This window comes from Coturnix japonica, chromosome 1 (genome assembly GCF_054131305.1).
Source record: "Coturnix japonica strain WE chromosome 1, WE-NBRP24, whole genome shotgun sequence".
Classification (NCBI taxonomy): Eukaryota; Metazoa; Chordata; class Aves; order Galliformes; family Phasianidae; genus Coturnix; species Coturnix japonica.
Genome location: NC_140663.1, coordinates 90,722,157 through 90,749,187, shown reverse-complemented (window position 1 = coordinate 90,749,187; position 27,031 = coordinate 90,722,157). Strand labels below are relative to the sequence as shown.

General features: G+C 39.2%; 1 protein-coding gene across 34 annotated transcripts in view; it reads right to left on the bottom strand.

The window, feature by feature from the left end:
• Window positions 1–27,031, bottom strand: part of LOC107322457 (uncharacterized) — a 416,365-nt gene that overhangs the window by 57,862 nt on the left and 331,472 nt on the right. For 11 of the 34 annotated variants that reach the window (XR_014938907.1, XR_014938928.1, XR_014938909.1 and 8 more), the window contains one exon: window positions 16–202. The exons of 10 other annotated variants lie outside the window; for them this stretch is intronic. Coding sequence is in view for 5 of the 24 variants with exons in the window: in XM_085527609.1 (XP_085383735.1) it covers window positions 6,235–6,316 (82 nt within the window). In the remaining 19 variants the exon portion in view is untranslated. Of the gene's footprint in view, window positions 1–15; window positions 203–6,234; window positions 6,317–27,031 lie in introns of those variants that run through there. 13 more of the 34 variants (XM_085527609.1, XM_085527601.1, XM_085527617.1 and 10 more) reach the window with 4 other exon arrangements.

Here is a 27,031-nt window from a genome sequence, read left to right as displayed (position 1 = left end):
AACCAGACACATTACCTCAGATGTGGCCTCACCAGGATAGAGTAGAAGGGAAGGAGGACCTCCCTTGACCTTCTCACCACATCCTTTTTAATGCACTACAGGATACCATTGGCCTTCTTGGCCACAAGGACGCACTGCTTAGTTCGTGGTCAGCCTCATCCACCAGGACACCCAGGTCCTTCTCTGCAGAGCTCCTCTCCACCTGTACAAATAGATAATAATAATAATAATAATAATAATAATAATAATAATAATAATAATAATAATAATAATAGATAATAGTCTCGTGCGGGTTGGAAGGGACCTTAGAGATCATCGAGTCCAACACCTGGGATTCGAGCCTCTGTGTAGCAGAGTGGCACTTGTACCACTTGTGCCACAGGAGGGATTCAAACCTGGGCAATCTGGTGTTGCAACGTGGCATTCCTACCACTGCACCACTGGGGCACACATGCATGCAGTTATTCCTCCCATGAGTTGAACTCTACACTTTTTCTTGTTGAACCACATCAGGTTCCTCCCATCCAACTCTCCAGCCTGTCCTGGTCTCACTGAATGGCAGCACCACCATCTGATGTGTCAGCAACTATTCCCAGCTTTGCATTATCAGCAAACATGCTGAGGGCACACTCTATCCCTTTGTCCAGGTCACTGATGAAGATTTTGAATGAGACCAGACCCAGTACCAACTTCTGGGGAATATTCCTTATTACCGGCCTCCAACTGGCTTCCATGCTGCTGATCACAACTCACAGCTCTGCCAGTCAGCCAGTTCTCAATTCACTTCACTGTCCACTCATCTGTCTCACAGTTTCTAAGCTTACCTAGCCTTCCTGAAGTCCAGTTGCACTACATCCACTTATTTCCCTTCATGTACCCAGCCTGGTAGAAACCAACCAGATTGGTCAGGCATTATTTCCTCTTGGTGAATACATGTTGACTACTCTTGATAATGTTCTTTCCTTCCACTTGCTTGGAGATGGAATCCAGAATAAGCTGCTTCATCACCTTTCCAGGATTGGAGGTGAGGCTGACTGGCCTATAGTGTCCCAGCTCCTCCCTGCTTTTTTTTAAGACTGGATGAACATTGTCTCTCTTCCAGTCCTCAGGCATCTCTTCTATTCTTCATGACCTTTCTAAGACAACAGAGAGCAGCTTGGTAACCACTTTTGCCAGCTCCTTCAGAACTTGTGGATGTTTCCCATTGGGGCCCATGAATTTGTATGTGCGAACAAGAAAATTTCTGACCAAGGGCAAGTCTTCCTTTCCTTAGACTCTCTCTCTAATTTCTAGGGTCTGGAATTCCCAAGGGGAATTCTTAACAGTAAAGACTGAAGATATTCAGTAACTCTACCTTCTCAGTGTCTGCTCTCACCAGGGCATCATCTCCTTCAGCAACTAACCCACATTTTCTCTAATTTTCCTTTACTGTTGACTTATTAATAACTGTTGCATCCTCTTGACTTGAACACCACATCCATTTGTATTCCTGTGAAAATGTGAAGTAGCTAGTGAAACAGGGAATTAAAGCTTGAAATTTGAAGTGGAAGCTTTACTCGTGAACTTCAGAAAGGCACAACACGTGCTGGGAGGTGTTTTATTTTTTTGTTTTTTTTTTGTCAAAGCTATTATAATTAAGCTGTAACATTTGTAAAAGCCATTTGCTAAAGTGTTGCTAAGTTCAAGTCAGTAATGAACTCATTCTTTAAGCACCTGACTAACAGATGATGCAGCCAGATCCACTTCCACACTGTAGTGTTTCTAATGCACTTCAAAGAGAAGAGTCTTCTGCTGACATATGGCCTATATAAAGCACTGAGTATTCTAGACTGCAAACCTGTGGGATATGAAGTAACTATATATTGGAGACATGGTGTCCATCTGTAAATGCAAAAAACTATATTGCATGTGTATCCAGACTTAGTTATTCTTTACTAATTTTCCTTTTCTGTATGTACCATCAATTTTGCATCTCTGCACTGCTCTTAGGTTTGCTGTAACAGTCTGAATGCTATTTCTATTTTTTTTCTTTCCCACTTTCCTCTTTATATTCTGTTCAATTCTCCATTATTGCCCTCCAGTATAGCCACCTGATCATATCTTTTAAACATGCTCAATTTTGCACTTCCATTCACCAAGCACACACACTCATGACCAATTATTTTCATTAACTTATCCAACCAATTTTTTAAAGAGGCCCCTGTGACAGGCAATTATACTCTTTTCCATTTCTTATCTAACTAAGGAAATGGGTATTTGTCTCCTGATTTGGTTTCTATGAAGAATGCCATTTATTGGAAGAAAGCTTTGGGATAAAGACTACTCTCTCAATTTTACTTACTGTTATATTGTACAGTCTGAACTACACTGGCCAATCTTTAGAACCCCTTGCCATCTGAATGGGTTCCAGCTAAAATGTTGATTCTCACTTCAGCATCAATACTAAAATTTTAAAGTATGGCTTTCCTACTTCCCACTTCATCACAAGTGTTAGTTTAAGGAGAATTCTATGTTTGAATAAGGATCACAATGATCCATACTCTCCTAATACAGCAGGATCCTCAAGCATTAAAGGTATATAACAAAACTTCAAATATCGTCTCATGAATGGGGTACTCTTCCAAATAACCATTAAGAGCTTGATGAAAGAATTCCATACAGATTTAGCTGAGATTTAATGCTTTTCAAAAGCTGAACAAACAAATTAAGCTTTCACTAAATGAGCATACTGCCCTGTATTTATATTCAACAATTGTCCAGCAGATAATTTGGGTCTCCAAATTATAGTGTCTCTAGATTATCTTGGAATCAAAATATATCCTCACCATATAAGAGCACAGGTTTCAGCTACACTTGCAGTGACACACTGAGGATATTTGGTAGTAAAAAGCAGCTAATATGTTAATTTAAGACGCATCTATGTTTCTCCCATAGCATCTTTCTAAATATTTGATATTTTCAGTTGAATTTGCAGTATAATATATTTAAATCAATAGCTGAGTTTAAGATAAGACAAAATGAAGTGTCAAGATAATAAAATTACCTAGGGAAGATTATTTCTGCCAGGTATTTGATACAATTATTTAGTATCTCTTGAGGCATGACCTCTGCATTTGAAATTGGTGGGTAGCCATACTCACAGATTTCCATACCAAAGATGAGTTTAAGAAGTTAATATAAATCAACCGCAGTAATGATTAAGCAATTAAAAGACTCAGCACCTCTTCCATTATGAAGAAGTATTACAGAGTTCTTAGAGATTTTCCAAGTTTCCTGTTCAAAGACTCATTTTCAGTTCAACACTGTTCCACTCATTAAGGGCCTGAATATTTAAACCAAAAATCTGTCCCAAGTTTAGACAACTTTATCACAGTACTTCCCATTATAAGCAAATTTTGGCATTACAAATTAAAATTTGATATCTATATTGTTCTCGCTTTCCAAATTAACCTTGTTCTTATCCTTCAAACTTACTCCATACAATTATGTTAGAGGGATAAATTATACTTTCTATTATATATGCTCATCATCATTGTAACCTTGGATAGTATAAATAAACAGTAAGCACATATTCCATCTAGGTTTATACTGATGTGCATTTGCTTGTAGCATTTTGTTAGAGATACTGCTGACACACAATACTTACTAATTAAAATACCACTAACTACACCTAAGGATGATGCCTGGATTGCCAAAGGGAAATGAAATTCTTTATCACATTTACTCCTCCTTCAGGACTTGCATCCCTGCTTTGCAAGGAAAACGAGAAGCAGACCTGATCTTAGATGAGTTCACTTACATAAAAAGAGACTCTCACACAAATTCCCTAACTTTTTGTTATTAATTATTTTACATTTATGCTGTCCAGAAAGACTGATACTGTTCATTTCCTGTTGGTAGTCAAACATTCAACTTCCTTTTGAGATAGACATTGAAAGCCTTTGTTTTTCTGTGCCGTGTTATTTCTCTCTTTCTCACCAGCTGGAAGAGGAATCATTAGTAATATCAATTATGATGTTATAGGTGTCCTACTAAGGCCATATTTGTGCTTCTTTTGTTGTTAGTTGTCCAGCACAGTAAGTTTTCCAGTCCAGGAAAGACCGCATCAAATCTTTAGATCTGCCACAGACTGAATTCGCACTCACATATGTGCTCAGATATTCTTTAAAATATTGCTTCTTTTGGAGGAGGATTTCAGTCTCTTCTGACATCACAGGCTGTGACAATATAGAGGATCCATTATTGATAACCATTTCCTAACTTTTGTCTATGTCATTTTCATTAAACTCAAAGCTCATTAGATGAATTAATAAGGGTCAAAAAGTCCATACCTACACTAGATTGTATTTAAATTTGTCAAAGAAGAACGTAACTTCTCTTAAAATAATATAAGTTTTCCCAGTTATTAAACTATTCCCCTTCTTCATTTGTACACCCTTTGTTATGCCTTCTGTTTTACATTGTCTTAAGACTTCAGTCAGATACTTAAAAACAAAGTAAATAATTCTTTTACTAATTTTGTAAAAAACCTTGAGGGCCATATTTAATGGGGAAAAAATGCATCTCCAACAAAACAAAACAAAACAATCCCAAGCAGTTAAAATAGAATGAGCCACCACAAATTTCCTACATTGTCCTGAAATTCTACTAGAAAAAAACCAAAACCCAAAACCAAAAAAAAAAACAAAAACACAAAACAAAAAAAAACAAAAAAAAAAAAGCTAAATAGAGTGGGATATTTTTTTTCCTCCCTTTTTCTCACTAATTGAAGACTCAAAGATTAGTACACAAGCACATTAGAGTCAAAGGCATTTCCAGGAACCGTAACTTAAGCATCTGCAGAGAAAAACTGCCTTCTATAGACCAGATTTATGAACAGGTTTTAGTGAAGTTTCCCTTACTAAAGAACTCCCACACATGGCTGTTTTTGTCTTCCTCTTGGAAAGGTAATATTTCTGTTAGCATCCATTTGATAGACCATCAGCACCAAGTGAGAAAGTTGCTTGATAAATATCCTTTGTAACATAAATAAAATGGTGGCTTATGTAAAAAGTTGAATCATAATTAGTACCACCTACCCATGGCACTTTTGGAAATCAACTGAATAAAGCATGGAACATATCAGAGCAAGGACAAGCTGCTCTATATCTTAGAAATGATGCCAGTGGTGGTTGTGGGTTCAGCAGTGCCATGCCTCTCCCTTAACTTCCCCTCCTCCTCCTCCAGCAGTGCCCTTTCCTAAAACACTCAGCAAGGAAGCTAGGCAATTCCTGTGGCTGTAATTATTTCAGTCAACTATCCTGTAGAACTAAATTCAAGTTTTCTTAGCATGAGGTCATATATAATTGGTGGGCCCATAGCTGGGGTTCTGGGTTCCAGGTGGAGCTTGTCAGGCCCACTAAGGTCTATTAGTGTTCTTGTTAAGGCCCTGATACAGAGCAAATAATGAAAATAGAAGATACAGCTAGATTTAGAAATAGTAATAAGGAAAATGGTACTAGTTTTATATGAATTTCAAGATAAAGTCATGAGAAGATCCTTGGGTAAGATAAACTGCTTTGGGGAAAATTCTGAAAATTGCTTATGAGCATGTAAATCTTGGTGAAGAAGCAAACAGAAAGCAATGCTTTCATTTAAAATAACATAGACATCTCCACCTGTTTTGGCACACAGCTTTTTAAGATATTCAGCCAGTACTCATAGGTACTTCTTCATGTAGCCTAAGAACTATACTTATACAGAAACTTCCAGAAGACCAAAGCCTTTTACCACCTCATTAAGTAGCCGTGCAAACAAGCATACTGAAATAGAAATAAAAATTGCCTCTACTTGCACAGAACTATCTACTGGACCAGTGCATATTTGTTCATGTTAGATTTTAACAAGAAACAGAACACAGCTCACTGGATGTTTTTTCAACTAGGTTTCAGATAATATGATTTCATCTATTTTTTCCCACATTATGACCCAATCATATAAAAGTTTTCAAAGGAGAAAATACTCTGGATACAGTATTTAAAATAGAGTTGGTAACCAATGACCAAATTAAGAAGAAAAGACAATGATAAGAAGAGTCTGATGTCATTCTGGCAGCAGAGTTATTTGATCAAAGCAAGTCAGAGATGGAGAACTAACGTATGAGACTTGCCAGCAACTTCAGATTCACTTTCATCAATGGCAAATGAGGCAACTTCCAGCAAACACACTACCATATTGGCAGAACTGAACTAATCTTCATATGACTGATAGCCTGCCTCAGAAAGGATGGCTGATTTTGATTGCTTGAGTACTTTAGAAGACTGCATTACCCCAGTACCTGAAGAAGATAAAGTTATAAACACATACGTGGTTAGACAAAAACATGCCATATGCTAGTTTTCTTCTTAAAGCAAATTCAGTCTATTGAGTAAATAAGCATTTGGAATGTAACAGATTAGGGGTAGGAAAGGAAAAAAAATAGCACCAATAACAACAATCACCAGGGCCATTAATCTCCTCAAAGCTACCTGCCAGATCTTGGCAGTATAGTAGCAACAGACTTCTTCATTTTTTGGAAAAAACACAAATGCAGTACTGTGGCTGATTACTTCTCCAGATATATTGGTTTGGCTGTACTTATATAGACCTCGCTGGCACACACTGTCCAGAAAGTAAAGTAAATACTTGAGAAACATGAAGTCCTCATGTCAGATAATGGGCCTTTAAAACAATCAAAATGTTTACATAGAACTTTTATGGTAGACATTGTTGTCATAATTTATTTTGACCTCAGAGTAATGGAAAAAAGGTAGAGATTTAAAGTGCATGAAATAACAATGATTAAAAGAAAAACATAACCCATAATCCTTCAGCAAAAATTAACAGCTTGATATAAAACACTTCTAGTCAGTCAACAACCACTGCACCTGGATCTGCTCCTGCAGAATTTCTGATGGTAAGAAGATTAAAGACGATTCTATCCATGGCACCCAGACAGCCTCAAACTAAATGTTCCAGCTCAAAGGAATGCTAAACATGAGAAGGTGAAACAAAAATCCATCAACAACAAGTGTCAGCGCTTGGCACTGCAAAACCACTGCCTGACCTGAGATCAGGGACTAGAGTTCCCAGACATTAGAATTTATTCAGAATTAAGCAGATATTCCTAGCCACCTTCCTATGAGGATTCAGGAGGATTTCATTAGAGGACATGACTGATGAAAACACAGCAGTGTTTTTTGGTACAACGAGGAAACAATCAATGTTTTTTTCTGAATTCCCTAATGAAATGTGAACTACTCAGGAGGCTTTCCCCCAGGACCGCTTTAGAAGCCGGAACAACCCTCCCAAAGAATTAAACTTAAAAAACTCTATGTGTATGTTCCATATGCATGTGCTGGTGTGCTTGATTTTTAAAAATGTTGATTTGTCATTTTAATTTTTAGTGAAATTGACAGACAGAACCAGGATATGGTGTAAGGGTAGGATAATAAACAGGGCAATTTCAGGAAAGGGGTTTTCCTAGCAGCAGCATGAGCCACTTTCTTATTTAAAACATCAAATTATGCCAAATATTTCATATTGTTTTAGGTCACGTGTATATAGACATTATAATTTTCTAAAATAAAATACTGCTTTTCACACTGGGAAAAATTTACAATAAGTTCCATCAGTCTGAACTGATGTACTTGTTCTTCCTTCTTGTGACAGAGATCTTCATGGTTTTGAACTGTGAAATGCAGGCAGTTATATACAGTCCAGTATCAGAGTACAGCTATCCACTATCTGTCCTTTCATATAATAAATCAATCTGACTTTAACCCCAGACTATTCAAAACCATGACAGAAAGAAACACATGAATACATACTGCATGTAACTACCGAGACCAAAACACAGAATCATCAGAATTTGGAAGGGACCTCTGGAGATCATATTTATCCAGACCTCCACTAAAGCAGCTCCCTACAGCAGGTTTCACAGAAAAGCACCCAGGTGGGTTTTGAATATCCCCAAAGAAGGATACTCTCTGGGCAACCTATTATGGTGCTCTTTTGCCCTCACAGTAAAGAAGTTTTTCTTATGTTCAGTATGTTCCTGTTTGTGCCCTCTCGCCCTGTCATTGGGCAAAAATGAAGGCCCACATGGGTTATCTTATGCCATCATATTTTCTAATTTATTAAAAATTCCTCCACTGTGAAACAAATTATTTCAGCAAATATTAAATAACAATATTAGTAAAACTGAAAATTAAAAGACAACAATTATATATTAAAAAAAATTATACACAAAAATCAAACTCCTGTAAGAGGTGAAATAGAATCATGTTCTTTTTACCAGGCATTCCAAATGGCTTCAATTTTGTCTGAAGTTTCTTGTCATATTACCTGGTGCCCCACGCTCTTCCCAAACAATTATGCAATGTCATCAAGGTGATCAAGGTGTTACCCATTTTCACTGTCAAACCAGTGTTCCCTCAACACCCTATCTTCTGCCCTTGCTTCATGGAAGTCTTGTTACTTAGGTGTTCTGTGTACATCAGAACAGGTTTTGCAGGGGATACAGGTACAGGAACACACACTTTATAGTTCCTAAAGTTGGCCAAGTCAGCTACTTCCTCAAAACTGTCAAGACACTTAGAAACAGAGCTAAAATCACATAAATGGCTTTACTGATGTCAACTGATGAAAATGCAAATATGTAGAAACTTCTAGAACTTTGAGTTGAGGGATCAGTCTGCAGGCCTAAATTTTGTGGTGCTTTTTTTTCCAGAGAGGCCATGATAGCTTTGTAGTTTTCAAAACATTCCGTAGCTCTTGTAGAGTAAGAGGAAGACTTTTTCTTCACTACTTAAAAAAAGATAATAATTTTTAGGGTCTCAACAGAGCAATTCCACATTGATAATATCATGAAATAAGTATAATCTTTGCCTCTGACATCAAAAGAAATAAAAATCTTCCCATAATATTGTCCTGTTTGTTAGATTTTAGTTTACTTGAAAATAAAACATAGTTTCTTGGGATATAGGTGAAACGTGCTTGCCTAATTCATTTGCATGGTATTTCCAGTTCAGGAGATTTGCTGAGACTTCTTGGCCCTGACAGATACACCTGAAAGGAGTGCATCTTCAGCAAAAGTTGAAGTGTTGACCAAAATCAACACTTTTAATGATCCAATTCATCTGTTTCAAGGTCGATAAAATACCAAGGTGGAATATTATCACTTCAGACTTCTTTTCAAGGAACTCCTAAAAGAACAGGGAGCTGGCATGGCAAATGAGACGGAAGCTCTCTAAAGCATCTTCCCAATTGTAGGTGGGCTGATGTGTCCCTAGGACTTCAATTCCCTCTCGCACTACCACACATCGGCTCTCTTAGCTCCTGATTTTTTCCTGATTTTGTTGCCTGCATGGACATGGCAAGGGCCCAAACCAGTCTCCTGTTCAAGACAGTAGAGTACAATAATATGCCCTCTCAAGAGTTTTCAGAGGTCCATAGGCACAGAAAAATCTACAAAAGATATTGCAGAAGGAGCAACAATCTTCCCACCAGTCTCATCAAAATGGTTTTGTGTTTACTTGCACGGGGACTCCATGATGTCCCATTACTTTATTTATTCCATAACAATATTTAATATTTTTTCATCAATTTAACATGATAAATTTGCATGCCAAAAGGGATGGAAAGTCAGGAAATGACCAGATCCAGAAAGTACTGAAAATTTCTTAACATAGTTAGGAACATACAGCTGTTTCTGTATCAGACAGATAAACAGTGAAACATCCAAATGGAAAATCTGAGTGAGTTTTCCTGTCAGTCAGCATTTCAGACAAAGGTTAATACGGGTTGGTTATAAATATACTTTTTGTGCAAATTTTATATATTTAACTACCTTAAACCGTATACACATCTATATAAGACACATGGAAACATATTTCTTAAAGTCAAGCTTGTGCTTAACAAAGATATGTTACTTAAACACACTTGCCAAAAAGGGAATCTGCACTAGAGAGTACTGGTACACAAGCAGAGTGTATTTTGTATTCCTGCAGAAGATTTCCTCTAAAATCTTGGTAGAAAAGGAAATTAAGGAAGACAAACTGAACTGTGATGCTTAGGGAGTCCCTTGATTCTGCCTGTCAAAGTTTCAAGCCTGCCTGGGGCCTCAGGGGAGTCTGGCTGTTCCTGCTCCTCCTCTGCCAACCAGACAGTAACGGCCCACTGCTTTTATTCATTACCCTGAATGTAATGCACTAAATTTAACAAGTAACACACTCAGCGGGAATTTATTGGCCTTTTGCAGCATGATTGCAAGGTAGGATATGGATATGGATTCCAATTACTGCTGACACCCAGATAAGAGGAACAAAGCCTGTATATATGATTGTTATTAATCAAAGGTAATATCTGATATTACAAGGAAATAAAAAACAAACCAAGAATAATTTAAAAATACTTAGCTAAATATATCTTTTTAATCAAAATATTAGTCATTCCAAATAAAATTATACTGGTATTTTCTAGTTAGGAATTACAAAGGGGACAGCATATTATACAAAAATGGCCAGAAAGAAATTTTAAATAACATTTATTTATTATAAAACAGTATGCAGAAAATTCACATCCCAGGAGACGTAATATGCTGTGAGAAGCCTAAAACAAAAATATGCATACATTGACTATTATGTAAGTATTAATGATCACTAAACAAAATAAAAATCGGTAATGTATTCCAGAGAGTCGAGACTCATATTCATCTGACAGTATTAAAAGATGGGATAGGAAGGAATTAATTTTTCTTGTTCACATCTGGAGTTTAAATAGGTACAATATGAATGGGCAAAGAACAAGCCAAAGACCACTGTTTGAAAATTCCAGAAACCAACAGATGTGAAACACATGCATATCTGTCCCAAACCCCTCCCAGGTGAGCAAAGAATCTAACCACTCAGCTATCTCTGATTGCCTTTCCTTTATTACACTGCAGCCCACAACACATTACATACTAGGGATATTCAAAGCAGATTGAGGCAAAGAGTTCATCTCAGTAGCATTCAGAATTTCCATTCAGCTTGGACCTAAAAGATGAAAGTCTTTTCCAAACTATCCAAACCATTAAGATCTGCAGAGTGCAGCCAGAAAGCTTGTGAAGTTTCTCATTACCATCCTGATATTCCCGATAATTCAAGTTGAGCATATCAGATGGTGAATGTTTTCCGGTAACAACTCTATTCTCTTTATAAACTATAAGCAAGAGGCATTCATTTTCAAAACCAAGGAGTTAAAAAGATTAAATTTTGATTTCTGAAAAGATGCAACAGTACAATTTGCTTGAAATTCAGTGGGTCTGCTATTCACAGGTTACCTCAGATTCCTACAGATACAACTTATCTATGCATTTGACCAAAAATTATTTTAAAAATGACACCACACTTTCTTGCTGGCCAAATCTTATGACTGATTTCTGTTTCCTGTGAAGCTATTCCCTTGAACTCCATTTATTTCCCAGTCCCTTCAGAACTGGTAAAAGCCAGTATATTTGCTCAAGGGGACAGAAGTGACACCACCAGTTGTCTCAAACAAACCATCACAAACCTTTCAGTGCAGATCCCAGAAACAAAGCACAAGTGAATACTTCGAGACCAAATTTCAAAAGGAATTTCACTAGTTCTTCTGTACTGAATGACTTAATTCTACAAGCCATTATTCTCATGCCATCCACATAAACAGCAGTGTGTGTATCAGTTGTTATGTGTATAACATGTGTTAGCTTGCCTTTTCTGGGATGCTCACTCTCACTTGTTATAGGAGAGAGACCAGTCTGCTGAAGTTGGGGGCTATATTTTTCACCACTCTTGTGGAGAGAAATGTCATGAACAGATCAGTACCTGTGTCTTGGGTATAACATAGATAAAGCACAAGATATAGAAATATACACTTCTCATAAAGTGAGGGAAGGTAGGAGGGGAGATGCATCTTGATTTTAATGAAAACAACCTCATATATATATATATTTTCTCACCTAATTTTTGCCATTCTACCCGATATATAAAAGTGTTCTGAGTGCAGAAGGGGTATGAAGAGAATAAATACAGAGGAACCACATACTTTTTAGGAAAAAAAATACATTTCAAACAGACTCTATTTACATTATACATTTATATACATAATAACCATGCATATAAACTTATGTTTACATGAACCAATCACATGATTTTGCTATGTATATATGAACAATGGATTATATGAGAGCAGAAAATCATTTTTTCTGCATTTGTTGCTGTAAGGTATTACTGATAAATGTTTGATTCCGTATAGACATTATTCCAAAGTGAGAAACAGTTGGGTTGGTGATGCAGCCTTAGTATCAAAGAGGCCTTTTATTTTTATTAAGAACTCTAATATTTTCTTTCAACCTGTGAGGCTTTTCACTGAGGGAGAAAGTGAAGCAGCTAAAATTTTGATTCATCAGGGCTTGCAGATATGTATACAACACCAACATTGAGAGAAGTGTTTGACAGAGCTTCATAAAAAAGAACTCAGTTAAGAAGTGACTTACTAAACTGCACTTCTATCCAAACGTCAGTCTTAGAGAGTTTTAGATTAGACCCCCAAAGAAGGGCTACTTCTTTAGCTAAAATACACACTGTCCTTTTGCAGTCCTTGCTGATGTTACAGTAAATGTACAGAAACTATGTGCCTGTGATGGTGAACACACTGTTTTGTAAAGAGTATGAAATAAAAAGCAGCATACTCATATTCCAACTATCTGCTTATGTAGAACAACAAAACAAAACAAAACAAGAGTGGCTATTGTAGCTTGTCAGCACTGCAACAAACATTAAAACTCCATCCTTTGTTCTCAAACGTTAATGGAAAAAAACAACATCTTCTAAAAAAAAAAAAAAGAAAGAAAAAGATTACAATTTAAAATGGTAATGATACATTTGTCTCATGAGAGTTTGTATTCTGTCTGCAAATCAATCAAGATATGCTGAAACAATTTAGAGAGAAATCACAGCTGAATATCTAAAATCCTGGGAACAAAGAATGGTACCTGCATATAGGAGACAGCTGGCAACACCCAGCAACAGATAGAGAAATGCATTTTGTAAATGTATAAACTCATCAATTCTTGTACCTTCTACTATAAGTGATGTAATTTTTGTATACAGCGCACTGTCAAGAAAAATATTGTGCCCTCCATATTTTTGCTAGCACGTACCATGGATGTATATTAGATCAGACTCTCATGATTGGAATAAAATCACTAAAATGTGGATCAGGTAGATAACTTTAATGCAAAACATTATCTGCCTTTTTCCTGAATTTTTCACAACGCTTTTAACACACTAATCCTTAAAAATCATTTAGGCAATAAGACTGGGAGAAGGAATCACATTGGAAGGGAATAATTTCATGCCTCGGATGTGTTGTGAAGCATGAGGATGAAGAATGAGTGACTTCAGTCACCTGAGAAGTGCAGTGGGTTCCAGAAATGCACTGCCTAAAGTATTTCATTGCTATTACAACATGGAAATTATTTTAGAAAAGGTCACACCCACGGAGCTAGTAAGAATGATTAGATATGAGTGATCAAGGCGGCAACCATACAGACTGTGATTCACTGTTTAATAAATAAGAGAGCTCCACCACCACACTTTTAAAAATAAAGTGTACATTTTAAAGATTAAAAAGAACCTCCTTGCTCAGGGGAAGTGCTGCCCTGGCCAAGCGTGACTGTCAAAGCTCAGATACAGCAATGTAGAAAGTATGATGTTTGAGCTACTATATCTGCTCCAGAAGATATCCATGGTGACGTCTGTCCAAACCCAAAGCTTTTGGGAGATGCAAAGGCATTTGTGCTAAGATGGCACCTGCAAAGGTGAATATCACTCCACCTTAACTGGTTTGAACTCAGAGTGCAAGACACAGCTGATAGGAAGCACCCATACGCTTTTAGTCTGCCAGGTCTGACCTTGAGAGCAGCCATGGTCTTCATGGGTTGGAGAGCGCAAAAGAAGTAAAGCTTTGTGTCCCACTGGGATTCTGTTAGAGATGGTTATGATACCGTGAGAGACAGCAGTGCTTCTCTGGGTCAGAGCTCTGTTTAGGTTGGGAGCAAATATTTAAAATGTTATTATTAGTTTTGCTGGAGCTTTTATCACTATCTAGTTTCTTTTACAATGAAAAATCACATCCCTTCTGAAGAGCTGCAACAACATGATGTCCTTTTTATGCAGACTTTCTATTAAAACAATAATAAAAAAGAGGTTTCAAAAAATGAAACTTTAAAAATACCATCCATCATTTTAGAGACAACCAGCTGCAGCTGAGTTTTCTGATGTACCATTTGACTGGATTCCTCTATGGCATGTTATCAACTATTGAACGGAAATGACATTTTGATTTTGGGGGGGTGGGGGGTGAGGGGGTGGGGGGGGGGGAAGAGCTATTTTTCTTTTGAAAAAGTTGGAATCCTAGCTAGTTTTTAAAGTACTATAATCTTTTCTTATAAAGTTTATACAAAGATCACTCCCCTATTTTTCATTCTTGGCATATGTTTAAATTTAACCCTACCAAACACTCTACCAATATTTTCTTCTATATTCATACTGATTTATCAATTACATCATAATTTACCATTATCTTCACGAGATTTCTTTAATTTTATGACAATCTTTACTTTCACTTTCCAGGCAATTTAAGCAGAAAAATATAACAGTGAAAGAAACAAAGGGAAAGAAAAAAAAAAAAAGTAGTTTCTGATTTTAAACCAGTAAATTTTGTACTACTGCTAGCCTGCTCTGGTTATGAGAGGTTTTGACCCAGGTATCTGATGTACTTTTGACTTTGTTATCACAGTGACATGTTAAAATTAAGAGACTTCTAGATTTTCTCCTCTGGAAATACTATTCAAAGTTATTCAAAGAATGGATAAAGAGTGGTAAGAAATCAAAAAGATGCAGAATACTTGAGAATTCCTACAGCCCAGTCAGGGTACATAACCAAGACATGATACCATGTAAATAAGTTGAGCAGCCAATATTCACGACAGCAGCAGTGTACAGAGGCAGATCTTATCAGAGAGTAGTGACATATAATCAAGCTATATAAAATTAGAAAGTGGAAAGACTTCCACCATTTCCAGCCACGTGTTAGATAGTGTCTTAACTATCAGTTAAGACAGACATATGAAGGAATGTAATAAAATAGGATTTGAGTGCTTGCTTTCTTGTTTCCATTTATCTTTTGTTTTGCAGACATACTGTAAAGTGAAAAAAAAAAATGTTTAAAGCAATAAAGGAAGTCTCACATTTAAGATAAATTTATTAGGCATTCACTGATTGTCAGAATACAAAAATGTACTCTTCCTAGCACGAACTTCCTGTGTTGTTTGATTTTTAGTCATTTCCAGGGGAATAAACAGAACCAACAACATCACTGATCTCAGAACCTGAGAGTAGGCTGGATCCTGCAAGGCTTTGTCTTTCACACTGCAGAGCATTAGCTATGGAAGGTCTTCAGGGGCTGAGGAGAACTTCCCAGGTCTTCATCCACTGGAAGAGCTTGATTTGCAACCAGTTGTGGTAAACAAGCTATGTTGTGCTGGGCAGTGGGCTCAGTTACCCCACTAAAAGGTTCTTGGCATTAGAATTCAGCCTGCTCCAGCTAGAAATAAAAAAACAGCAACAAAGCAATTTTCCTGTGCTTTTTTCTTTGTGAGATGGTTTGCATGCCCTCATTTGCAAATGCTGTCAGGACAATGTCAGGTTGCTTTAGGCCAAACATTCAGATTGCTTATCTATATTTTACAAAACTTAATCCCACTGGCAATATTTGCTTGATTTCTCTAGTGGTTCCAGTGAAAACAGTGTTTTATTTGGCTTTAAACTGTGATCATAGATGAAACATTGCAGGACTATGCCAGATATGAGGGCCAGACACTGAAACTAACTCTAAGCAAAAACTAAAACTACTTAATCTGTTTATTAGTATAAGAGCTGGAGAAAAAAAAAAAAAAAGGGGGGGGGAGAAAAATAAGCCCCCCCCCCCCCCCAAATTAATACAAATTGCTTACACAAAGAAATATATTCTGATTTATTTATATATTGTTATATATAATGGAATTATGTATGTCTATGATTCTTTTTATACTCGAAAATATTCTTTTTTAGTGGGTTGGTGGTGTGTCTGCCTCTTTTTTGTGCAGTAACAGACCCTGATGCTTCGCGACGTGCTACGGGTTCAGTACCACTAGCTTCCCGTCTCTGAGCCGCGGGGTCCCAGCCGTGGCAGTGCTCATTAGCAGGCGGCAGTTGGATAATTTATCAGCCAGCCGGCACGTGGAGCTTCACATCTCTTGTCTGTAATTCAAGGGGGACATTTCCCTCCAGCCTACTCCCACTCCCAGTTTAACCCTTCAGCAAAACTTCAGCACTATCTTTGCAAGGAGTCCTAATCCACGCTAAATATGCTAATCAAGAAATAGCTTGAGGGTCTTTTTTGATCATTTCAGTTAAACACATATGCTGAACCTGCAGCTTTTGGTGTTATCTTCAGCGAAGAGTCACTGTCTCTGCTATAGGAAATACTGTTTGCTTTGTCCTGAATAATAGGCAGGTTTTAAACGCACTGCTTTTTATTAACAACCACAGGCTGAGAGATTAGCTCAGGAGGATATGTCCCATGGGGCAGGATGGATGCCCTGTCTGAGCACTCTGACCTCCCAGCCAAAAGGCATGGACACAAATATTGGGTGGGGAGGGGATGGAAGTTGAGATGTCCACTCTGCTGGGATCTCCATCAGTGCGCTTGCAGTGAACAGCTTCGATGCGGCAACCCCATGATGGATAGCAGTGGAAGTCCATCAATTTTTGCAGCTAGCCCTTTTTGCACTGTGAGACTCCCCAGAAAGAAAAGTGTCAATAGGAAACACAGATGGAGCAAGTCTCAGAGGCACTGCAGTGTGCGCTGCCAGATAGCCAGAGAGAAGCCACTACCCCAGAGAAATGGCTGCATGACTCCTACACCAGCAGTCTTGTGCTTCTCAGAAAAACCCTCTGGGATCTGCTGGCTGTGGGAGAGAAACCTGCTTTGCTCCGAGTTCAAAAAGCTTTGCCTCCTTCCAGGACATGTTATGGAAATATCTTCTAGCGAAATCTCATGGAACTTTCCTCTGATCGATATTTTTTCTTGCAGGCTTTTCCATAGACAGAAGAAGTGTATATGCCTGTAAGATCATGTTACACTGTTTACGAACACTGGAAAAGAGGAGGTCTGAGAACTGCACTGAAGAAAATGGAGGATCTTGCTCCTTCTTAGCTCCCAACACCAGTGACCAGCTGAGCCTGGGAGATGCCATGCTCCTACCCACCTAGCAACAGGAGGCTTGTGGTGGAAGGGAAAAGGAATAGCACTGAGATTAATTTAGAATGGGTGATCCTCCCTCAGAGCCTTAACCTCTTACTACAGGTACTGGCTGAGAATGGGGCCCTGTGTACTGAAACAGATCCTATGTAAATACTTTATCTTTCTGAGTGAAGCAAAAAATGCCGGCACCACCATTTGCAGTTCTCTTACTTAAAGGGTCACTAATCAAGCGGCAAACTCACCTTGCTAACAAATCTACACATGGGAAGCCCATACACATGTGGCACTGCCCACCCTGCCTCCCTCATGCACTCAGCCATCTCCCACCTCACAGTGATCAGTCCAAACTGGGCAGTGAGCCCTGAAAGTTCACCAGGGTGTGCTGTGCTCAGCACTGCAGGAAATGCTGGCCATAGCCACCAACAGCAGCTCTGCAGCAGTGACAAGACTGGGAAGGGTTAAAGTTTTGTCTGTGACACTGAAATTGAGGCCAGCTGTAGGTCATATTCACATCCCAGTCACAGGAAAATGAACCTGTGAGACAGAACCTAATTATCTGCTAAACCAAAAGCCAGTCTCAGTTCAATAACTTACGACAGAGCTGGCAGCCAGATATAGTGTTGCCATGGTAACGCTGAAAAAAAATCCACTGCAGTAGAGAACAAGAAGGAAAAGAAGGAGACTGTAACCCTAAATATGCTGTAGCCATTTGATCTTGGACAAGTGGATATGTCTAAAGAGCCGGATTGCTACAACTGTCTATCCACTTTAATATCCTCTATAATTACTGAAATGAAAAATGCAATTACAGTGTGCTCTGAGCTAAAAACCAGGAGTCAGTGGCTAACTGAGAATTAATTTTAGAGGGAACAATATCAGCTTCTTCCCCCTCTCAACACACACAGACTTACAAGTATGTGGGGGCTGGAGAGCAGAGGCGCCTGCTTCCCGCTAGCCTGAAATCACTTCATGCCAATCAAGCCCTCAGTTTTCACCATCACCTTCCCCTCCTCCCTCTCCTTCCGCCACAAGCAATTATACATGAGGGAAAAGTTTAACAGAGCACAGCACTAAAGCTCTCACTTTGGAGACCGCAATGTCTGAATGACTTGCAGCTATGAGTGACACAAGTTTACAGGTCTCAGCAAAACTCCCTAAAACACTCTTTGCAAGAGGCATGCCAGAGACCAAGACCACATAGTAGAGCACTCATCTGTGAGGACCATGGAATCATGATCATTTTTTCAGAGATATGGATTTAATATCAAAAAGATCCATTGTGATTTCATGAGAGAACGTGCATCTGATTATGTGTGTGCCTGATAAATACTGAGATTTTAAATGAAGCATCATGGTTAGAAACTACAATTCAAGACAAATCAAGATTATTATCAAATATTACTATAATCATTATTTTGCCTGCACTGCTATATAGGTGTCCTCAGATTGCTCTCCATGCTACCCAAAGCAGCTTGCTAACAGTGAGACTTGGCCCCCAGAAGCTGGCAACTGCTAGGTTTCCGACTCTCACATAGCCATGCTATACAGAGTCAAAATGTCCTTGCTAATGTCTTATTACTTTTATGAGAGATTTCTCAAAAGAAGTAGTATTTGAGGGGGTTAGGATAGCAAAATCATTTCCAACCCAAATGTGATTAAGAGATATTATTGTCTTCATATTTTTGCTGTGTGTAAGCTTTTTCCTCTTTTTTTTTTTTCTGACTGGGTAAAGTGAAGTCCACATTTAGCAGTCATTTTTCTGAAAAAGCTCTCATTCTAGTAATAATGCTGCCTGAATAAGTAATATGCATTCAGGTACGGTGCCTTCTGAAGTGGGTTATGTATCAATCACAGCTGCACAGTGCTGTGTAGGTAATGAAAAGAAGCAAAATTCATTCAGCAGTAAGTTATTGGTATCCTGGCTGTTTTATAAAGATACAAAAACAATCAAGAAAATACCACCCAAACACCACAGACCTATGAATGCAAAACTCACCACATGGAACACATTCTGTTGGTCTTTCTATATTTCCATACTGTTTAAGACTAGCATCCTCATCATGTAAATGTTAACTATCAGCATCTAGTCCAAGGAGTAGCTAGATTGGGCTGGTTGAGGTGTTTGGTACCTGCAGTGAATCTAAGCATGACCTTTCTGTACATGCACAGGTTTTGTTAGCCGTAATATGAATCTAAGTGAGATCACAGTACAATTTTCAACGAGCCAGCCTGACACTCAGGGTAACTGCAGTCTGCTAAAGTCAGAGGGCTTGAGCTTGTTTACGCTGTTCATGAATTTGGCATCACTAAAAACATAAATGACATTGTGCTTTTCTTTGGTTGAGATCTGAATTTCTGAAATGATAGCAATGTGCTTTTCAACCAGTCAGAATGTGCTGAGTTGCTTTTTCTCCTGCAAAAGCTGGCAGCCCATGGCTTGGATGGATACACTCTCAGCTGGGTTAGGAGCTGGCTGGAGGACCGGGCCCAGAGAGTGGTGGTAAATGGAGTTAAATCCAGTTGGAGACCAGTCATGAGTGGTGTTCCCCAGGAGTCGGTGCTGGGACCTGTCCTCTTCAACATCTTTATTGATGACTTGGATGAGGGCATTGAGTGCACCCTCAGTAAGTTCGCGGATGACACCAAATTGTCTGGGAGTGTGGATCTGCCTGGGGGTAGCAAGGCCCTGCAGAGGGATCTGGACAGGCTGGAGAACTGGGCTGAAGCCAACAGGATGAAGTTCAACAAGTGAAGTGCCGGGTCCTGCACTTTGGCCACAACAACCCCAGGCAGCGCTATAGGCTTGGGGCGGAGTGGCTGGAGGATTGTGTGGAGGAAACAGACCTGTGGGTACTGATTGATGCTCAGCTGAACATGAGCCAACAGTGTGCCCAGGTGGTCAAGAAGGCCAATAACACACTGGCTTGCATCAAAAACAGTGTTACTAGCAGGAACAGGGAGGTAATTGTCCCCCTGTACTCGGCATTGGTGCGGCCACACCTTGAGTACTGTGTTCAGTTTTGGGCCCCTCACTGCAAGAAAGACATTGAGGCCCTGGAACGGGTTCAGAGGAGGGCTACAAAGCTGGTGAGGGGTCCAGAGCACAGGCCTTATGAGAAGAGGCTGAGGGAGCTAGGATTGTTCAGCCTGGAGAAGAGGAGGCTCAGGGGAGACCTTATAGCTCTCTGTAACTACCTGAGTGGAGGTTGTAGTGAGCTGGGGGTTGGCCTCTTCTCTCGTGTAATCAGTGATAGAACTAGAGGGAATGGTTTTAAGCTGCACCAGGGGAGATTCAGGCTGGACATTAGGAAGTATTACTTCTCGGAAAGGGTAGTCAGGCATTGGAATGCACTGCCCAGGGAGGTGGTGGAGTCACCGACCATGGGAGTGTTCAAGAAACATTTGGATGTTGTGTTGATGAATATGATTTAGCTGGGAAGTATTGGTAATGGTTGGACTAGATGATCTTCTAGGTCTTTTCCAACCTTGAGAATTTTGTGATTCTGTGATTCTGTAAACCATGTAAAGGATTTTTAAGAGTCTTCAGTGTCTGATGGAAATTGGTGCTAATGCACTGACTTTCAGTGTTCATGGAACAAACTCAGGAAACTGATAACTCATTTTTAAGATAAATTTTCTAACAATGCCCTTGAACCTTTCCTACAAAGAAAGTCTCATAGGAAATTTAGAGACATGAGCAAAGCAAAAGAAAGGGAGAATTATTGGCAAAAGGAAATGCTCAGAGAGTGGAAATTCTGCTTCCATTTAAAGAAGCAAAACAAAAATACCCTGCTTTCATACATGGAATAGGGAACAAAAATCTGAATTTGCTACTCAGATGCATTTGTTTCTCACCTGAGACTGTAGGCAGTGTTAAAGAGTACTACCAAAAACAGAACTGCTTTGTTCCTCTCAATTACACTGACCTGCTAAGAAAAAATAGGCTCAAAGGAGAGTTCTGGATCAGGATTGTGCTCCCACTGCATAACGGAGCCATTTCTATGAGCTGTACTTTGGATATATCCATTATAGTGAATGGAGATTTTTCTGGAAAGGAATTAACCAACCCCCTCTGTGATGTTAGTGACATGCTTTTCCCTAACAAATCACTGGACTGCACACTTTAAACTTCTCATCATGGCCACGAAAGGGGTGAAGTATAGCACTGACACTGTATGTATTTAGACAGCTGAAATCCAAACAAGCTTTTTAGTTGATCTTCTGTTCTCTATAGAAAACAGCAGGAAAGGACCTGCTAATGAAAAATCGTGCATTGTTTTGTACTGATAGAAATATTACAGACAGATGCTGATTAATTAGTTTATCTTCCAGCATCAACATTAAAAAACATAGAAGTAAAAAAAAAAATAAAATAATAATTCCAGTTTTACATTCATATATGAAACTACAGCTTACTTAAATCTGAGCTACATGCAACATCCATTGACAGATTTCACTACACTGTGTTTTCACTCAGTTTCCTCTGAGAATACAAATTCCAAAAATAAAGTGGGCTGTGATAGTCACACTGGAATATTTTAGGAGAGATGCATGTTTCTGAGCAAAGTACTTAGTTTGCAAAGTCTGTGGGAGTCTAATTGGATGGGACACAATGCAGGTTTCCCACTTGTAGTTATCTAGTGCTGTTTGAGATGCCCCACTGTGTCTCAGACACCTATCTGAGCTGGCAGTTATGTCACATAGTACTCACAGACTTGGGGTCTTTTGGAGAAGATCAATGGGATGACCTAAGGCAAAGAGAATGAGAAACCTTCCAGTAATGTGTCAATTACTAACTTTAGCAGTCATTATCATTAGTACAAGGAAGCTATATTCCTTCTAACACATAACATGAGGAGTCATTTCTGAAGCCACGAGTCCCATGGTCCTCTGGAGGGCTGCTAGAGTGGGCCTGGTGCTGCTCTATCCATTCACGGCATAGCCCCCTAGGAAATGTGCACAGCACACTGGAGCAACCCCAACCAAAACAGTCTTTGTTTTCTGCATGGACTGGTGAGCTGTAAGCAGCTTTTCAGCTGCACTGTGTAGCTATGTGCCCTAGTGACAAATGGGAGAAAAGTGCCACCCATGTGATAGGCAGCTTAAATGACTAAGCAAAGGAGATAGCAATAGGGAAGTGGTCTATTTTGTGCTGGGTGAGCTGAATGATTTTTACGCAGAATGAACTGTATTTTCTTTTCTTCTTACTTCTTTTCAAGAAGTTGGTGACCATCTTAAAAATGGGGAGTATCAAATACTTCAGATAGTCTCGAGTACAAGCTCACAATTTACAAATTGTGACTCACCCAATCAAGCTGCTGTATCACAAGCTAAAATTTCTGTTTGAGCTAAACAGAGAGCATTTAAACTTTTGTTCCATTAAGGATCTGCCTGGATAGAATTGCTTTAAATGGCACACAATGAGGTTGCTTGATTTGTCACTATCTTTGTTGCAGTTTTTAGATCATGAACTAAACACTGTATTTCTTTGCTTAGATCTAAATAGAAGTTTTCAGCTTGCAAAAATCCTTTTCCAGAGCTAGTATTCCACTTTGATTCAGGCTTCAGTGCAAAATTTTCATTTAGTTGATGGTCTGTGCCTCTGTAGGTATGATGCCCTGACAGTACCTGACAGTGTGCATTATTACACTGTTCTCCCTCTAACTTGGAGATATGAAAGTAAGAAACAATCAAGTTCATGGCATGAGGCTTTGGAGGAGTGGAAATAGTTTAAGTAAGCTCTTTGTATGAATGGTAACCACTCCTAAAAAAATGTTTACTTTTCAAGATATCTTAGCAACTGAAGCCAATGACAAAAGTTCTCCTGGACCGTCACAAGGTGTCACAAGGCATTTCTTTATGGAATCTAAATGGCTTCAGGATGCTTTTGTCTTTCTTTGTACCAATAAAGACTGCCTTGAGAATATCACAGCCCCAAATCTTACAGTCCTTATCTTCTTCACCTTAAAATCTCTCCAGTGTACAGAACAGTGTATGGCTGGAAAATATTGCCAATAAGCTGTTTATCATTAAAAACAAACAAACAAACAAAAAAAGAACAGTGGACCCAGATAAAATCTGTTAGATAACAGCACATTACAAATTCTATCTGTCAAGAAATTACTTGGAGAAATTAAGTGAGCACAACAATACAGATTGAATAGAAGTGTAGTTCCTTGGAAGGCCATGCGAACTACTTACATAGGCTCTAACAATTTCTCAGTCCCCTTCAGAAACAAATGGGTCTCTATAACATGGAGATATTTGTAACCAAGAAAAGATATTGTTATTAAGGTAACAAAAGGTTTCTTGCAACAAAAGGAAAAGTAATTTAACACATGCATAGAAGAAACAAAAAAAGTCAGCCAAGGGCACTTAAACAGGTTGGTACCATTTATTAGTCACCAGATTACAGTCTGCAGGGGACAGGAAAACACAACAAAGCAGTATCACTATACCTGTCCCGATCTTATCCTTTTACCCAGGAACGTGCTGGTGGCTATTGTCAGTGAAAAGAGTCTGGGCTAAGATTCTAGCAATTTGCTAGATTGTCAATGTTTCTTTCCACACCAGCACCCGCTGTTTTGCTGCTTCTGAAGATATGCTGAGATAAAGCCAATGGACAGTGTCTAGACATCGCATACCTATGGCCTTTTGAAAGTCATTTGATGCAGTAGGTCTGTGTTATACATGCATGGGTTTAATGAGGTTCTTATCAGATTTTCAGTAGAATTGTACAGCAGGCAAGAAAGACAGAACAAGTGAAAAATCTTTACCTTTGATTTCATACCTGTTGCTATAGACACGGCTACATGCTTCATGCTATTCTGTTTGAGGGTCTTAAGCATGGTATGACCACCTTTGTATGCTAAGGACATTTTCCTTTTTCAACTTCACGCAAGATTGAATCTGTTAGCAAATTTAGGCACAGCTTGCTAATTTGGCTTAGTTTATCATACATGCATTCCATCTTGCCACCTTCCCCCTCCCCTCCTCCCCCCCTTTTTTCATTACCAAAGTGTCCTCCAGATGGTTTTGTTTCGCCGTATGAGAAAACAGAAATTTTGCAAAGCATAGTATCTCCTTGTGCAACAATTGGAAATACAACTTCAGGGTCACTACTTGCCTTTCAGTAGTGTTAACTCAAAACCTTCAGTAGGGACAGTGACTGCGCAACACCAATCCAGGACGCAAGGGAGTCACTCCCAAAAACAGCCTTTCTCTGTAAGACCTGTTGTGCTTTGTATCAGACATTTCAAGGGAGGCAGGTTTTGGATAATATTTCCTTGCATTTGTTAGTACAATGGTACTGGGATTATTAGAGTTGTAACCCTTATTCCCTTGTTGATTGCAGATATTTTGCCATAACTGTGTTCCTACAGATTTAGGAAAAAGGGAAAAGGCAAAAGGAAAGGGGAAAGGGAAGGGAAAAGGGAAGGGGGTGGAGGGAAAGGGAAAAGGAAAAGGGAAGGGAAAGGGAAAGGGAAAGGAAAAGGGAAAGGAAAGCAAAAGGCTCAGTGCAGTGACCACTGCCCTGTGGAGCACATTCCAGGGCCCAACCACCCCCTAGTGAAGAATCTTTTCCTAGCCCCAGCCCACCCCTCCCCTGACACAGCACCATGTGGTTCCCTCAGGCCCTATTGCTGTCACAGAGAGCACCATTCAGTGCTGTCCCTCCGCCCCCTGTGAGGAGCTGCAGCTGCCATCAGGCCTCCACCAGGTCCCCTGCTCTGCTCTGCACTGAGCCAGCCAAGGGATGCCGGGCTGTCCTCACGTCTTTGCCCTCCACACCCTTCACCACCTTTGTTACCCTTCTTTGGATACTTTCTAATAGTTTTATGTCCTTATATTGCAGCGCCCAAAGCTCCACACAGTGCTCAATGTGAGACCACACAGCACAGGGGAGGGCAAGAAAATCCCTCTCCCAGCTGACAGTGCTGGGCCTAATGCACTTTGGGTATGGTTGGCCTTCGGGGCTGCCAGGGCAGGCTGCTGTCTCATGTTCAGCTTGTTGCCACATGCTCTGAGACATTCCTTTCCTTCCATTGAGTGTAGGCTACCCACTAGAAGTAGGAGGTGGTAAAAGGGTAAGGTATTTCAGGTTGCACCATCACCCAAAGGAGCTGTGCCCATCACCTTCAACAGGCTGTCAGAAAAGCAAGTTACTTTCCCACGCCTACATGGAACTTGGTCCTATGATACACTGCTTACATACACATACTCCAATAATATTAAACTGTATGCTGGAAATGAAAGTAAGTGTAAAACACAACTAATCCTTTATCAAGATCACAGAAATTCTGAATAAGTCACACATATACAAATAAAAAAAAAAAAAAAAATAGAACAAGCCAAGGTTTGGAGTAGTATCCCAAGATTTGTGAAATGAAATTGATTTCCATTCAAATCAGGTTTTTTACTTTTCTTGAAAATGTCAAGGTGTCAGCCTTGGCCATTACCAGAGTGTGATTTATAGTGGAGACAAAGCGATAATACTCAGGTGACTGTCTGAGACTGTACTGCTGTGTCTGGAAAGGCTACAGATGACAGCCGTCTCTTTTTTTAACCAACTTGTGTTGCTTATCTTAGGATCAGCCTGCCCACACTTCTCCCTAAATCCTTGATAGAGAAATGATAAAGCACATAGGCTTGAAGATTTACCAAGATCAGACAAATAAGCATTGTAAAGGGAATAGGTTACAGAACTTGGGAGAAGCACATTAAAAATAATCCTCCAGCTAACTGTATCTTAGCTATTTGGATGAATACCTGTAAAATGTAAGACTGATTGTCTGCTTTCAGCACATGGATATGTTTTAATTCATCTGTATGATATATTTCTGTAATTCAAGTATACTAGAAGAAAAAAAAGTGCTTAAACCAAGGAAATTTTCAAATAGCAAAAATAGTACACATGTTGTAATTTCCTTTTGAAATTAAACACAATTTATTCAATAAATAAAATACTGCAAGTTGAAAGTTACTTGGCTATTATTTGGTCAAACACTGCTGAGCTAATTCTGTTAGTTCTCTCCTTGGTATGAAAATCAGCTTGCATAATGGTAATGGAAGTACCAATAATTAAGATGGTAAACTCCTACTAATTTCAACTTGAATTATGTATCTTCAAGTAGCTCAGACAAGCCTTTTCAAATCTACTTCTCTCTTCATCTTCAGCTACAGCTGTAATCTCAGTATCACAGATTCACCAAGGTTTGAAAAGACCTACAAGATCATCCAGTCCAACCACCCACCCATAATCAATAGTTCTCACTAACCCATGTCCCTCAGCACAACATCCAAATGTTCCTTGAACACCTCCAGGGTTGGTGACTTCACCACCTCCCTGGGCAGCCCATTCCACTGCCTGACCTCTCTTTCAGAGAAGTAGTATATTTCCTAATGTCCAGCCTGAACCCGCCCGGGCACAGCTTGAAGCCATTCCCTTTAGTCCTATCACTAATGACATGAGGGAAGAGGCCGACACCCTGTTTGGTGGAATGAAAGAGAAAATACAATATATGAGTAAGAAAATCAGCTAAAAGAAAAGAGGAATTACTAGCACATCTAATTCCTGGCATGGGGCGTCTGGTCCTGCTATTAGTATTTGCAGAGGACGCTGACAAATTGAGGAGAGTTTTCAAAAAAAATAAACAAATAAAAAATAAACAAACAAACAAAA